At 42.5% G+C, this 15,755-nt stretch overlaps 1 protein-coding gene across 8 annotated transcripts in view; it reads left to right on the forward strand.

Moving 5' to 3' along the window:
• Positions 1-11,698: 11,698 nt before the first annotated feature.
• IPO9 (importin 9) overlaps positions 11,699-15,755 on the forward strand; it is a 164,532-nt gene continuing 160,475 nt past the window's right edge. Inside the window, exon 1 of one of the 8 annotated variants that reach the window (XM_085897459.1) lies at positions 11,699-12,103. In XM_085897459.1, coding sequence (XP_085753585.1) covers positions 11,983-12,103 — 121 coding nt within the window. In that variant the 5' untranslated portion in view covers positions 11,699-11,982. The remainder of the gene's footprint in view (positions 12,104-15,755) is intronic. The other 7 variants (XM_085897462.1, XM_085897461.1, XM_085897464.1 and 4 more) reach the window with 7 other exon arrangements.

Consider the following 15,755-nt stretch of genomic DNA (forward strand, 5'->3'; position numbering starts at 1 on the left):
CTGGGCCCTGTTCTTTTTCTGGTTTTCATCAATGATCTCTCCGACTCTGTAAAATCCTCTTTATATCTTTCCTGATGACTCCACCCTCTGCCACACCATCTGTCATCCCTCAGATCAGCAAGCAGCAGCCGATTCACTCTCTGCAGTTGTGGACAAAATCACAAGCTGGTCCAACACTTGGAACATGACTTTCAATACTGACAAATCTCACACTCCCACCATGTCTCTACAAAAGGACTGTTTGGAACCCTCCCTACCCACCCCTATCTACTTTCTCAACAATCCTCTTGAAGAAGTCCTTTCATTCGAGCTTCTGGGTCTCACTATCTGCCATGATCTTTCCTGGGAAAGCCACATTTCCAAGCTGGCCTCCAAAGCTCGTCGCCGACCAGGCATCCTCCATGCAAAGTCCTTCCTTGGCACACCTGAGCTCCTGACCACATACAAAGCTTTCGTCTGCATCCTGATGGAATACTGCTCTCCCCTCTGGGCTGGTGCTCCTGCCTCTCATCTTTCTCGGCTTCACGCTGTGGAAACCAAGGCATTTAGGATCATTGGTATCTCCCGCAATGAGGCTGAGTCTTTGGGTCTCTCACTCTCTCACTGCAGGCAGGTTCGTGGTCCTTCTGTCTTCTGCCATCTCCTCTCTGGCCTTGTTCCCCAGCTCTCACTGTGATTTGCCCCCCCCCCCCCACTCATATTTCCCAGGGCACTTAAGGTCTGCCAGCAATCCCCTTCTGGTCAAACCACCAAAATGAAGAATCACTGCTCACCTTCACTCTTTCATTCCTTTCCCCCCACCTTTGGAACAAACTCCCACACTCTCTTTAATCGCACTCTTCCCTCCAGTTCTTCAAAACAGGTGTTCACTACCAACTCATATCTTCCCTCAACCAAAACCATGATCTTTTCTAACCCCATTAATCTACTCCAAACCCACCTTCTTCAAATTCCCTGCTTTCCTTCCTGAAAGTCCCTATAGTGTAAGGACCTGAAAGTCATGTAGTGTCCATCTTGTTTACCCCATGTACCCCCCCCATAGGTCTCATAATGTCTCTGTTCCCCACCGTTTTGTGCTTCCCTCTCCCGCCCCTCTGCTATACATTCTGTGTGTTCGCTCTTATACGAGCCTTAACATTGTATATTAAAAAAGAAAATTTATCCTCAGCTTTATTGATTAATTGTGAGGATATGTAACGATCACTTTGTGCACATGAAGGCTGAATTGCGTCAATGCAGATGAATATGAAGAAAATTTTCAAACTAATTTCCCCATGGCTTGTCGATCATATGGATAAAGTCTCACGTCAATCTGTTAAGCAGTTCTGGAGAAGAAGATGTTTGTGTTTTTTACGTTTCGTTTTCAATCCAATATGGCCACCACCCCATGTGACATTCATGTCATAAATTAAATTCTTCACTCACATCAGGTCCTAGATCAGATGTATGAAGTTTCAGATTTTTCAAATAAGGATTTTGATTCAAGCAATCATGACTGGAACACCATTTCACCGATGATGTCATCATTATCACTGTATATACCCCATGGGCAGTTGATAACATGTGCCAAGTTTCAATTTTTTTTCGTTCTGCGGTTTCAGAGAAAATAATGTCCAATTTTTTTCCCTTTAATCCAATATAGCTGCCATACAATGTGACCGATAACATCAGAGTTATCAATAAAATATTCCCCATGGGGAGTCCCTCTGATGTTTAAAGTTTTGCATCGATCGGACAAGAGGTTGCAGAGGAAAATTTTTTTAAAGGAAAAATAGAGACGCGGACACACACATGCACGCGTGCGCGCGCGCACACACACACACACACACACACACACACACACACACACACACACACACACACACACACACACACACACACACACACACACACACACACACACACACACACACACACACACACACACACACACACACACACACACACACACACACACACACACACACACACACACACACACACACACACGTAATATAATAGTCTCGCATTCTCTTTGGGGCGAGATTAATTATACTTCAATACACCATTTACGGTTTGTTTATATCGTGTGCATTATATGTTATAAAAGTCCAAAGTTGAACTTTCTGGACACCCTGTAAAGTAAATTTGATTGATATAATTAATTTTTATGCCCCACATGAATCCAACTTGTAACATGTTTATAATCAATCTATCGATTTAGCTATACATATATGTAATTCCACGTAATAATGGACATGAAGCATAAAATTTGAAAATGTATTTTTCAAAAGGGTTTCTGTTGGACGGTGTTTAGTTAGGTCTGAATTTTCATAATTTATGAGATATTTACTCCGTGGATGATGTCACGTGATTTAGCGGCCATCTTGAAAGAACTGCCTCAATGTCTTCCAACGGCAAGTCATTCTGTCTGTTATCATTTTGTCGAAAATATGGCTATTTGATGAATGTTTTAATTCGAAGTAGTATTTGCTGATGAATATTACTGATATAGGATCAGGCTGTAACTATTTTCATAATTTATGAGATATTTACTCCGTGGATGATGTCACGTGATTTGGCGGCCATCTTGAAAGAACTGCCTCAATGTCTTCCAACGGTAAGTCATTCTGTCTGTTATCATTTTGTCGAAAATATGGCTATTTGATGAATGTTTTAATCCGAAGTAGTATTTGCTGATGAATATTACTGATATAGGATCAGGCTGTAACTACTCATCAACATATTTGGTCCATTTTTCTCTGTGCCTATAGATCAACATCAACGAGGCATATGCAAGCAATGAGGCTTATACAAGCTTTTAGACAACCAAATGTTCGCTGATGTATGTAAGAGATTGTATAGATATCATAAAATGCGCCCTAGCATTGACTATCCAATATGTGATCGCATGGGTTACGTCCGTTACAGTGAACTTTTCAAAATATTTTAACAAACAGACAGATCGTATCGTTGGAATATAGAAAGTATGCTACTAATTCTTAGTTTGCTTACCGTGAATGAAAGGTATACTACAAATTCGTTACTTCGCAGGATTTAAGAATTGTGCTATGGCCAGTTTTAGTTGTGTCCATTTCGATGTTACGTCCGTTACGCCTCTTAAGTGTTGATTTTTGCTTTAGTAGTAGACTACACAGTGGGGTTTGTACCAATATCAGAAAGCCATAGAGACTAATTACGATATGTAAAAGAAACTCTCTGCAATATGGCCAACCTTTTCAAAATTAGTGATGCGATTTTTGTCTCAATATTATGTCTGTTACGCTGGAATTACCATATATCTTCTTCTTCTTTCGGCTGCTCCTGTTAGGGGTCGCCACAGCGGATCATCCGTATGATCCGCATAGTGATTTGGCACATGTTTTACGGCGGATGCCCTTCCTGACGCAACCCAAGTCGCCTCTTACGACACAGGGATATGGTACACCTATTTTAACCGGGGTATACACCGGCCCAGTATACTGGTACTCATTTCGCCGATCTCGGAAGGATGACAGGCTGAGTCAACCCCCTGGTGTATTAATTCAGTGGCCAACGGGACTTGAACTCAGGACCTTTTGGATCCCAAGCCGCTGCCGTAACCACTACGCCAACGTTGGCGCAGTGGTTAGGGCAGCGGCTTGGGATCCAAGAGGTCCTGAGTTCAAGCCCCGTTGGGCCACTGAATTAATACACCAGGGGGTTGACTCAGCCTGTCATCCTTCCGAGGTCGGCGCAATGAGTACCAGTATACTGGGCCAGTGTATACCCCGGTTAAAATAGGTGTACCTCATCCCTGTGTCGTAAGAGGCGACCAGGGTTGCGTCAGGAAGGGCATCCGGCGTAAAACATGTGCCAAATCACTATGCGGATCATACGGATGATCTGCTGTGGCGACCCCTAACGGGAGCAGCCGAAAGAAGAAGAAGAAGAAGAAGATATATATATATATATATATATATATATATATATATATATATATATATATATATATATATATATATATATATATATATATATATATATATATATATGTATGTATATCTGTCGTGTTATAACTTGAGAACGGATTAACGGATTTCAATAAATCGAACTACGGTGGTTTCAGCGAATTCCCGGGAAGGTTTGTGATTTTTTATTTTTTTATTTTAAGGGTACATGGGCCCACGTGGTAAAACGGCAAACGCCAACTTGCAACGCTGGTTATCCCCGCTCTCCCAGGAATCCTTTTCTTCTTGCCTGCCCTATTGATCAGCCATCACAGCAAACATTGGTATTTCTGTCAGTGAAGTGACGGGTCTTATATTCTAATACAGTATAGATGTGCAAATATATAACAAAATAATATAGATAATATGGAATAGGCAAAGCCAAGAAGCGAACGGAGAATTCTTCTTACATTCGATGCTGCAATTTCCGGTTACTTCGGCCTGGATTCGGGATCAGCGATCAAATAATGTAAATCACGATTAAAAATTATTTTTTGATGATGCGGGAGATATCTTTATTAGAAAATTAGGTAGACTTAAAATTGCTAGAGTATTTACTCTCGAGTTTTGTTGTTAATTTTTTAGTCATAAAGGTGTGATTGGGTATACTATAGATCAAATTAATTATTTGTGCATTTCTATAACCGTGATAACACTACTGCATATTACCTCAACATTACCTTCACAACAACAACTACATCGCCGAGAACAGGATCTCATCTAAAAAAATTAATATTACCTCAACATTACCTTCACAACGACAATTACACCGCCGAGAACAGGATCTCATCTGAAAAAAAAATCCTCAACATTACCTTCACAACGACAACGACACCGCCTAGAACAGGATCTCATCTAAAAAAATTAATATTACCTCAACATTAGTTTCACAACAACAATTACACCGCCGAGAGCAGGATCTCATCTAAAAAATTAATATTACCTCAACATTACCTTCACAACGACAATTACACCGCTGAGAACAGGATCTCATCTGAAAAAAAAAATCCTCAACATTACCTTCACAACGACAACGACACCGCCTAGAACAGGATCTCATCTAAAAAAATTAATATTACCTCAACATTAGTTTCACAACAACAACTACACCGCCGAGAGCAGGATCTCATCTAAAAATTAATATTACCTCAACATTACCTTCACAACGACAATTACACCGCCGAGAACAGGATCTCATCTGAAAAAAAAAATCCTCAACATTACCTTCACAACGACAACGACACCGCCTAGAACAGGATCTCATCTAAAAAAATTAATATTACCTCAACATTAGTTTCACAACAACAACTACACCGCCGAGAGCAGGATCTCATCTAAAAAATTAATATTACCTCAACATTACCTTCACAACAACGACACTGCCGAGAACAGGATCTCATCTAAAAAAAAATATATTACCTCAACATTACCTTCACAATGACAACTACACCGCCCAGAACAGGATCTCATCTAAAAAAATTAATATTACCTCAACATTACCTTCACAACGACAACTACACCGCCTAGAACAGGATCTCATCTAAAAAAATAATACTACCTCAACATTACCTTCACAACAACAACGACACCGCCCAGAACAGGATCTCATCTAAAAAAATAATACTACCTCAACATTACCTTCACAACAACAACTACACCACCTAGAACAGGATCTCATCTCGAAAAATAATATTACCTCAAAATTACCTTCACAACAACAACTACACCGCCTAGAACAGGATCTCATCTAAAAAAAATAATACTACCTCAACATTACCTTCACAACAACAACGACACCGCCTAGAACAGGATCTCATCTAAAAAAATTAATATTACCTCAACATTAGCTTCACAACGACAACTACACCACCTAGAACAGGATCTCATCTAAAAAAATAATACTACCTCAACATTACCTTCACAACAACAACGACACCGCCCAGAACAGGATCTCATCTAAAAAAATTAATATTACCTCAACATTAGCTTCACAACAACAACTACACCACCTAGAACAGGATCTCATCTCAAAAAATAATATTACCTCAACATTACCTTCACAACAACTACACCGCCAAGAACAGGATCTCATGTAAAAAATAAATATGAGAAGCGAACGTATAATTCTTCTTACATTCGCTTCTGACTTTACCCATAACTTGTTCACAACTGTTTACGCAATTTCCGGTTACTTCGGCCTGGATTCGGGATCAGCGATCAAATAATGTATATCACGATTAAAAATTATTTTTTGATGATGCGGGAGATATCTTTATTAAAATCAGTGGAGGAAATATACACCATGTCTGATATTATTTGGTTCTTTCATGTCTCCGACGATGCCTTTATCTCCCGGCATGCATCATTCCCCATGCCAAAAACCGGAAGCAAAAAAAACCCGGAAGCAAAAAAAAAACCGGAAGCAAAAGGGTCATAACCAACGACACGGATTCCAAATTGCCAGGGTATTGTGTTGTTGTTGTTGTTGTTGTTGTTTCCTATTCTCTCATGTGCACGCGTTAAATATGAAGCTCACTACGTTCGCTATAAAACTAATGTAGTCAATATAATTCATGGATTGTCAGTGGAGAATGATGGAAAAAGTGTGAGTAAACCTTGATTTCAATCAGTGTACATACTCAACAAAAATACATTATCAAATGTCATTCTAATAAAACACCCTTTAAATCGGAACTGAGTGAGAGTACAACCAAATAACTCGGGGTTCAACTCACATGTTGCTCGTCAAAAACACAATAAAACAAGAAAAAGAGTAAAGATAGCATTTTTATAGGTTTGCAGATAAATCCAATTTGGCCACCAAACCATTTGACCTATGACGTCATATGTGTGACTAGTTCCTCATTTATGGGCAGTCATATGTGTAAAGTTTCGCCTCGATCTGTTCAGCCATTTCAGAGAAGATTTTTGTAGGTTTATTTTTAAAACAATATGACCTCCGAATCACGTGACCGATGACTTCATGAATGTTTTTTGACGTTATTTTGACTATGACATCATAAAAATACCACACTCATTCCCCATGAGGAGTACTTGCCATGTGCCAAGTTTCAATTTTTTTCCTTATTGCGGTTTCAGAGATACAGAGGTCCAAAGTTTTCCCGTTTTTTTCCACTATGGCTGCCACACCACGTGACCTATGACGTCATAATTATCACAAAGCATTTTATATGAGTAGTCACACCAATGGTAAAATTTTAGTCTCAATCCGCCAAGCAGTTGCAGAGAAAAACACCAAAGTTCTGTGCGGACAAACAGACAGACAGACAGACAAACAAGCGAAACCAAATGCCATACCCTCTCCGAATCCTTCAGCAAGGGTAACAAATAACTAAAATTAATTTGTGCCTAAAATCCACAGCTTGGCAGAGGCCTGGCATTTCCAAATTAACAACAAAATGTAATAATCTTGCTTCATGAGATACAATGTATGATTAATTAAAGAACTCAATCATTGGCACAAATACTGTTGTGGGGCCGGGTCTCGGTGGCGATGCACGACTGCTTGGGGGAGCAGTAGAGTTGGCTCCACCGAACACACCGGAATTTCGGTCGTGACCCTTGGATAAGTCCGAAAGGCACGGGCTCCTTACAGGACCATGGATCGCCAATAATTCAACCGCGTGGGGTAGGGTTAATTGCCAAACTTCAATATACCTAAGTACCCATGCGGCAAAGCTACCGGGGAATTCACACTCTCGGCAGGCCTCGAGCGGGATGTGCCGTTACCGTGCTCGAACCGTGTGTAACCCAAGCGGATGGTTACCGAGGCCTGTCAGTCCAAATGAACAATTACGGCAACAGCGGCCTTCCTAATTCCCAATATGCACGGTGGCAGACTAATGGCAGAAATGACAAAGAACGAGCTGGTACATTCAACAAAAGGGATATTTATTTCAAAAATAATCGGGGATGGGAACACAGAGCAGAGTTATCAGGAATAAAGAAAGGTATCAAATCTACAAGCAATTCCTTAAACAATTCTACTTCGAGACAGGGCCCACGGACACACACATGCACACACAAATACCAATAAAGAGATGGACCTCGAGGTCTTTATTGCCCCTTCAGCTCGGGAGGGAAGATGAGCTGAGGGATGAGAACATGCTGGCTACCTGGCCACGTTCGCGCGGCTGGACAACCGCACCTTCCTGGAGCACCAGTTGCCAAAGAACGGACCTGGGCAGCCGAACCCTGAGGAGGTGAGATGACGTGATCTTCCGTGATGAGATGGTCGACCGCTTGTTGTAATGCGCCAGACGAGATGCCTCGGATGTGTGGGATGCAGTCAGCCGCAGATCTAGACAGAAGAGCGCTCTTACCAACGGGACGCAATCATCAAAGCCTTCCCCATCGTTTTTGGGGCGCGGTCTGTGCCCCCGTCACCTACTCCCATTAGGTGGATGGCGTGTCGCGGCTCCACCTTCTTGAGAAGGACCACCCCAGCTTTGGTCCGAGTGGTGCCCATTGGGGGGAAAATGACGCATACCCTTATTTGGCGCTAAGCCAGAACAAAGCGCTCCATGCCCATATTTGGGCCAAGCCAGAGCAAAACGCTTCGTGACCATATTTGCTGCGAAATCCGCACCACCTGGGGCATGGAATTCGGCACATGCCCGCATGCCAGCGCGAGAAGAGTGCGGACAATGCCGCAAGCAGAGTGTTGTTGTTGTCGTTGTTGTTTGTGATGTTAAAATCCTAAATATAAAATAATTCACAGTGCACGTACAATTAATCACCCATTAAACATAGGACGGGACCCTTCCTAGAAACACATACTTATCGATATAACTGATAGATAAGGACTCTGGCTGGTGTGTGTGATGGGTTCCAGATTCGTAACAATATATCATCCCCAAAATTAATTAAAATGTGATTAAATCATATAAAGTGAAAGAGAAACATAAAAAAAAAACACTGGTAAATTCCAAATTTTATCATCAATATAATTTATCACTTCTATTAAGTAGAGAATTCTGCAACTCCATAATTATATCCAAGTAGTTTCTATGGAGGCAACCATGGCTTGTTCACGTTTGACCAAAGTGCGAAGAGAGACTGTCACATATGTGCTTCAGAGGCAACGAAGGACCCAGAAAAACAACTGATGTCATATGTTTCCCAGCCCATTGTGGATAAGACATGGACCAGGACCTACTACTACTACTACTACTACTGCTACTACTACTACGACTCTGATGTACCATACTCTATTACAGAGAGTCGGTGCTGCCGAAGCTGTTTCAAGGACTGGGTGGTTTGCCATTGCCATCCCAGCACCAGCAGTCGTTAAGACAGGAATTTGGAATTTCTCCAGGGTGCCAGTGATAGCTCACCTACTCTTCATGAAGGACACTGATGTTTTGTGATCTTTAACGTTCATCAACCAATGCTGGCAGATGGGACCTCCGTTCAATGTCTATCTGAGAGATGGCACATTGATGAATCACCCTGCTTGTGAAACACAAGGATGACAGTTTATAACTGGGCCGACATTGGAGCTCAGGCTCGACAGCTAAGAGGTGAGTATTTATCCTGCCAGCACATGGATGGATAAGACATGGATGATTCTAGAAATATTGCTTGGAGGTTCACTGAAATTGCATTTCTCCTTTAACATTAAAATAAAATGAATCTATATGTGAGGAAATGAGATCTAGTACGACTCGTTTTTTGTATTACCTCCACCACCGAAGGTGAAGGAGGTTATGTTTTTACCCCTTTCTGTCTGTTTGTCTTTTGGGTCGCCGAAATAGGTGACCCTTATTGTCAGTAATTCTGTCTGTTTGTTTGGCTGTTTGTTCGTTTGTCATCAGCATAATTGGTAGTAAACGTGGGCCGATTTTGACCTGACTCCGGTGGTAGGTACTTATGGCTTATCTTATGACCTCGTGCTTTGGAAATTGTGATGGTTGCTAGGGACGCTTTGGTTCCCTAGCAACAACCGAAAAACAATCAAAATCGGTACCGTTCACACGAAATCAATTCCGAAAGCCATTATCCCACGTAGGGTTATGAAATTTGGCACGAATGATGTACAGGTGATGCTCTACCAAATATATTCCGGTTTTTGTGATATATGGAATACTTTACCCGCAGCGCCCCCTACAATTAGGGTATGCGCGAAAATTGGCGAAAATTGAAGGCCCCCTAGCGACCAGGTGAGTGCATCGATACGAATGAAACTTTGCAGGTTCATGGTACTCAATGAGTACTACAACTTTGTCTCAGGACATATTGACCGATATTGCTTAGGTCAGGGGTCAAAGGGCAAAAATCGATAATATGCGAGAGCTGGAGGTGCCTTCGCGCCAAATGCTCCTCCTCTTAGGGTTATGGTCGGATGGTCATGAAAATTCACACTAATCGTCTGGAATACATTGTGCACAAACGACCAAGCCGGATTTTCGATTTATATCTTTGTTCACCCGTAGCACCTCCTCGAACTTTGGGGATTTCCGATCCAAACAGCATTTTTGGTACTTTTCATTCAAATGGATACCGAGTAGTTATCAGAAGATGGAACTCGATGAGATTTGGTATGCATAATCTTAAGGTGATTCTCTATCCGCTATATGACATCCATTTTTTTAATATATCTTATAGTTTCTAAATGGCAACCCTCTCAACTTGGGTGTCCGAGGGCCATTGAGCATTCCCGGTGAAACTTCCTGAAAACTGAAACTTCATCTGAAAAGAAACGGCTCAACCGATCCAAACAAATTTTTGCACGTGAATGCTCCTCGATGAGTAGTACAAGTTTGCTCATTTGCATAATGACCTATCTCCACTAGGTCAGCGGTCAAAGTCAGGTCAGGTATGGGAGCATGTGCCAGAACAGCGCGTCGCTGCGTCCACTTTCCGCCGGTATCGGCAGTCTCGTCCTGTGGTCAAAGTGTCGCAATACTTACAGTCCTGCTCGGCGACCCATCGCCGCCTCCCGGCTTGTCTCTCTGTCTGTCTGTCTGTCTGTCTGTCTGTCTGTCTGTGTACAGGATATCTCAAAAAGTTGTGGATGGATTCGAACGAAACTTGGTGGACACGTTGGGTGTGTCGCAAGGAAGAATTGATTCGATTTCGGTGAAGATCCGCATCCGAATCTGATTTTCAAAAAGTGTTTCTTCACATTTGAGATATTGGGTTAAACCGATATATAGCATGATATTTCAAAAATGTATTGGGCGTGATATGTTCTCGTGGATCAGGCATTACGTGGCGGAGGGATGCGCTCTCCCGAGTGCCTGAGTCCTTGTTCTGATTCCTTTATGATTTCTTTCATCCCAACCCGAATCGTTGTCGATAAAAGCGGTGTAAACGGCTGTAGGTGTGATAAGCGGTGTAGACGGCTGTAGGTGTGGTAAGCGGTGTAGACGGCTGTAGGTGTGATAAGCGGTGTAAACGGCTGTAGGTTTGGTAAGCGGTGTAAACGGCTGTAGGTTTGGTAAGCGGTGTAGACCCCTGAAGGTGCGATAAGCGGTGTAAACGGCTGTAGGTGCGATAAGCGGTGTAGACGGCTGTAGGTGTGGTAAGCGGTGTAAACGGCTGTAGGTGTGGTAAGCGGTGTAAACGGCTGTAGGTGTGGTAAGCGGTGTAAACGGCTGTAGGTGTGGTAAGCGGTGTAAACGGCTGTAGGTGTGATAAGCGGTGTAAACGGCTGTAGGTGCGATAAGCGGTGTAAACGGCTGTCGGTGTGGTAAACGGCTGTCGGTGTGGTAAGCGGTGTAGACGGCTGTCGGTGTGGTAAGCGGTGTTATCACTTTACCTGTGGTCTCGCTGTCTCCATTTAAAAAAAAAAACAAAACTCTTTTTGTGATACCTGTTGTAACAAGATATATATAAAAATGTATATTTAAGTAGTTATTGTTTATTGAGCGCGATCTTTCGGGTGAGCAATCCATTGAGGCTTTGCTCGGGGGTCAGAGAGCCGTTCGGAGTTTGCAGGAGGCGCTTGGCGCCGACAAGTGGCGCATGCGCGGTTCGGCGAGGAGCCGTCATGGCGGTGGAGCGTGGCTTGCGAGAAGCTTTGCTGGACGCGCTTTCTGCCATTCTCTCGCCCGCACAAGAGGTTCGGGCAGCTGGCGAGCAGCGACTTAAAGTGTTGGAAGTTACCGAAGGTTCGTTAATCCTTTGACTCTTCTTTTCGGTAGTTAGTGCTGGGGTTGCATCTTGGTTACCGTGGGTTTTGGACCGGTTGGTTACGTCTGGTCATCTAGTAAGTTGATTTTTATTTTGTTATTATATACAGTGCATTCAGAAGTTGTGCACGAACCAAGGACACTTGTCATTCATCCTTTGTACAGTATGGCTACTTACTGTATGCGAATTAATGGCTCTGCACCTCCTCCCCCCTCCCTCCCACATTTCGTCGGCAGAGTGTTTGTTTTTCAAATCCCAATCGTTAACTTCTCCTCAGGGCGTTCAAAACGAACCACAGGAAACATGCCCGAGCGTTTGTAAGTGAATGCAAGTCGTTGAGATAGCCGGTTAATGTCCCATGAGCCACCATCCTCAGAGAGACGCAGCCCTCCTTGTGAAGCACCAGTATGGGACTTTACAGTTGATGTCAGTCCTACTGGACGGCTGTGTGGGTGTGATCCCTGACGTCCTTTACCCCCCAACCCCTACCCAGGGATGATGCCTGGAGGTGGTCAACATTGGACACACGGTCTCGATCTGCTGCCCATGTACAGTATTTTTCATGTGCCAGTTCAGGCCTAGCTAATACTGTACACTGTACACTGTACACTGTACACTGTACAGTATTGGACATCTTCGGTCTTATGGACCCGTGGATTTTTTCTCTCTTTTTCTCAACTCTCCCTCCTGACCCCGCCATTCAAGACCCTCCTTTGGATGTTTCGACGTAATCTATCTATAATTCCAGCTGTGTGTGTGTGTGTGTGTGTGTGTGTGTGTGTGTGTGTGTGTGTGTGTGTGTGTGTGTGTGTGTGTGTGTGTGTGTGTGTGTGTGTGTGTGTGTGTGTGTGTGTGTGTGTGTGTGTGTGTGACCGCTGTTTCTCGACAACCACTGGTCCGATCTAATTGAAACTTGCCAGGTATATTTCTGGGTACCTGAGGATGTGCCTTTTCAAGGTTTGATATAAATCGGATAAGTGGTTCCCAAGTTATGGCCATTTATTTACCAAACCAATGACAGGACATGTTGCTGCGTAGGCGTGGCCGATGGGGAAGAGATCCTCAGCCGCGTTCCCCATTACGGGTTACAACATACAGACTTCCAGATAGTGATGACTTGCTGTATTCTAATAATTTCTCGATTTCTTATGCGCATTTATAGATAAACACAATGTCCCAATCCAGTCGTCGTTTACGAGAGCGAAGGAACAGCCTGTGTGGTTGTTTCTGGTATGCGGTTTGAAAGTTTTTTTTTTGAATTTTTTTTTTTGTTTTTTTTTGCACGTACGGGCAAATTCAAAGTACTGGTTTATTGGTACCAAACCATTCTACAATTTTCAGTAGAAACAGGTTGCACTAGTTGTGTTGAATCTGAGGCAAGACGAGTCTTCACTGATTTTGTTACTTCCACGGTATGTCATGCACTGTATGTACAGTACATGCAATGCATGTTCTTAATTTAAAGAACACTTAACGACTTTGACAAGTTGAATGGTTGCACCGCGTGGCTGGAAAAGTTAAAATGCTGTATTCGACCGTAAATGCAACGAGAAACCTAGGACATTGGTTTTGTATGTTGATGAGAACACCACCAACGAGAGGGGGAACACTCGGGAGAGTGCAAAACCTCCGCCGCCAATACTGCTGGGTCACTCAAGTGAACCATATATCTTATTCATTAAATATGATGTCAACAGTGCTGACAGTTATAGTTCTTTTCTCCAACATTTTTTTTGGGGGGGGGGTTGGAAATCACTTAAAACATGCGGAAAGTCAAAAAATAAAAATAAAAAAATTCTCGAACAATTTTTTTTTTGGGGGGGGGGACCAAGTCCAAAATTTAATGGCATGATCCTTGGACCATACCTAACCCGCCCCCCCCACCAAGTTTCGTCGAAATCCGTCGAGGAGTTTTTCCGTAATACTGTTCACAAACAAACAGAAAGGGGTGAAAACAGTAACCTCCATCCATCTTCGAAGATGGCGGAGGTTAATAATTTACAACAACAGCAGCACCACGAGAGTTCATCGAGCACTTTATACTAGGGACTCCATACGTCTGGTTTTTCCCAGACGCATTCTCCTTTTCGGTCCTTAAATTTCCGTCTGGCCGAGTTTTCTTAAATAACAAAAAAAAATCTGGGATTTTGCCTTTTTAAAAAAAAAAAAAAAATTTTTTTTTACTTTTGAATTTTCAAAGGGATAAATTATTAAGATTCAGGATACTTGTTTTACCTTATTTAAACCTACTTATGTAACCTGCTTAAACCTTATAAAATATGGGAACCCTACTTTATACAGTTCAAAGAACTTTTAAATGGGAAGGGTCTTTTAAATGCTTGCTTTGCATTTCCGAGTGCAATCTATATTTCCTACAAGCCACCATTTCGTCTGAATCTCTATTCCCCAACGCTAAGAACGTGAGCAGCAAATTTGATTGGTCAAGATGGTGTAAAATGGCATAGCATTTTGTCCAAGTACTGCTAAACTGGACATATTTGGAAGTGCCAAAAAGGGGATTTGTGATCGACAGTGTTCAAGTACATAACAGTACTTCAATTGAAACTAGAACTGCACTCGGCAGAGTGCGCATACCTCTGCCAGGCTGAACAGTTTGCATTTTGTAGCCCTCTGATAGACCGGATCTACAACTGGACCAAAACCAATGCCTGAACAGCTTGTTCTTGTCACCTATCCAACTCATCCACAAAATTTTGTCATAATCCGTCAATAACTTTTTGAAATAGCATGCTTTATCGTTTTTGGCTGTATCTCTCAATGAAGAATCACTGTAGAATTCGCTGAATAAGAAGAATAGAAGTCTAAGACACAGTGGTGGAGAAGCACAGGAGAGGGTTGTAAGAAGATTTCAAAATCAATTATCCCTTTGCGTACGGTGAAATCCATCATCTATAAGTGGAAGACGTATTGTACCACCTAGACTTTACCCAGATCAGGTCACCCATCCAAACTCAGCAGTCAGGCAAGCAGGAAACTGGTTCGTAATGTCACTGTAAATCCAACAATGGCTTTGAAAGATCCACAAGGCTCAATGTCCGAAATGGGGTTCAGTGTTCGTCAATCAACAGTATCCTGTTCCCTTCACAAAGCTGACCTCTATGGGCAGGTGAGTTGGCAATAAAGAAGCCAAGTTACTGAAAAGGACACGTGTAAAAGTTCGTAGTTTGTGAAAAATCATCTTTATGATACTGCAGGAATGTGGAGAAAGGTTCTGTTGTCAGATGAGACAAAAATTGAACATTTTGGTCTAAATTCAAAGTGTTACGTCTGGCACAAGCTAAACATTTCACATTACCCAGTCGACACCATCCCTACTGTCAAGCATGGTGGTGGCAGCATCATGTTGTGGGGCTGTTTTTCATCAGCTGGGAACTGGCAAGCTTGTCAGGAGAGAAGGTACAATGGACGGTGCAAAGTACAGTAAACCCTCCAATGTCGTGGTTTCTTCCAATTACGGGCAACCTGTTGTGTTCTGAGTCTGTTATCATGGTGTTTCATTTCGACCAATTACGGTTTTTGAGCTGGGATGAGTCATTGCTTGCGTCCACGTGTACGATTGCCTCTTATTACAAGCCTTTTCTTGTTTCTCATGCATCGTTAATTGTAGTA

This window comes from Eptatretus burgeri, chromosome 10 (genome assembly GCF_056783735.1).
Source record: "Eptatretus burgeri isolate ZD-2024b chromosome 10, Ebu_testis_v1, whole genome shotgun sequence".
Classification (NCBI taxonomy): domain Eukaryota; kingdom Metazoa; phylum Chordata; class Myxini; order Myxiniformes; family Myxinidae; genus Eptatretus; species Eptatretus burgeri.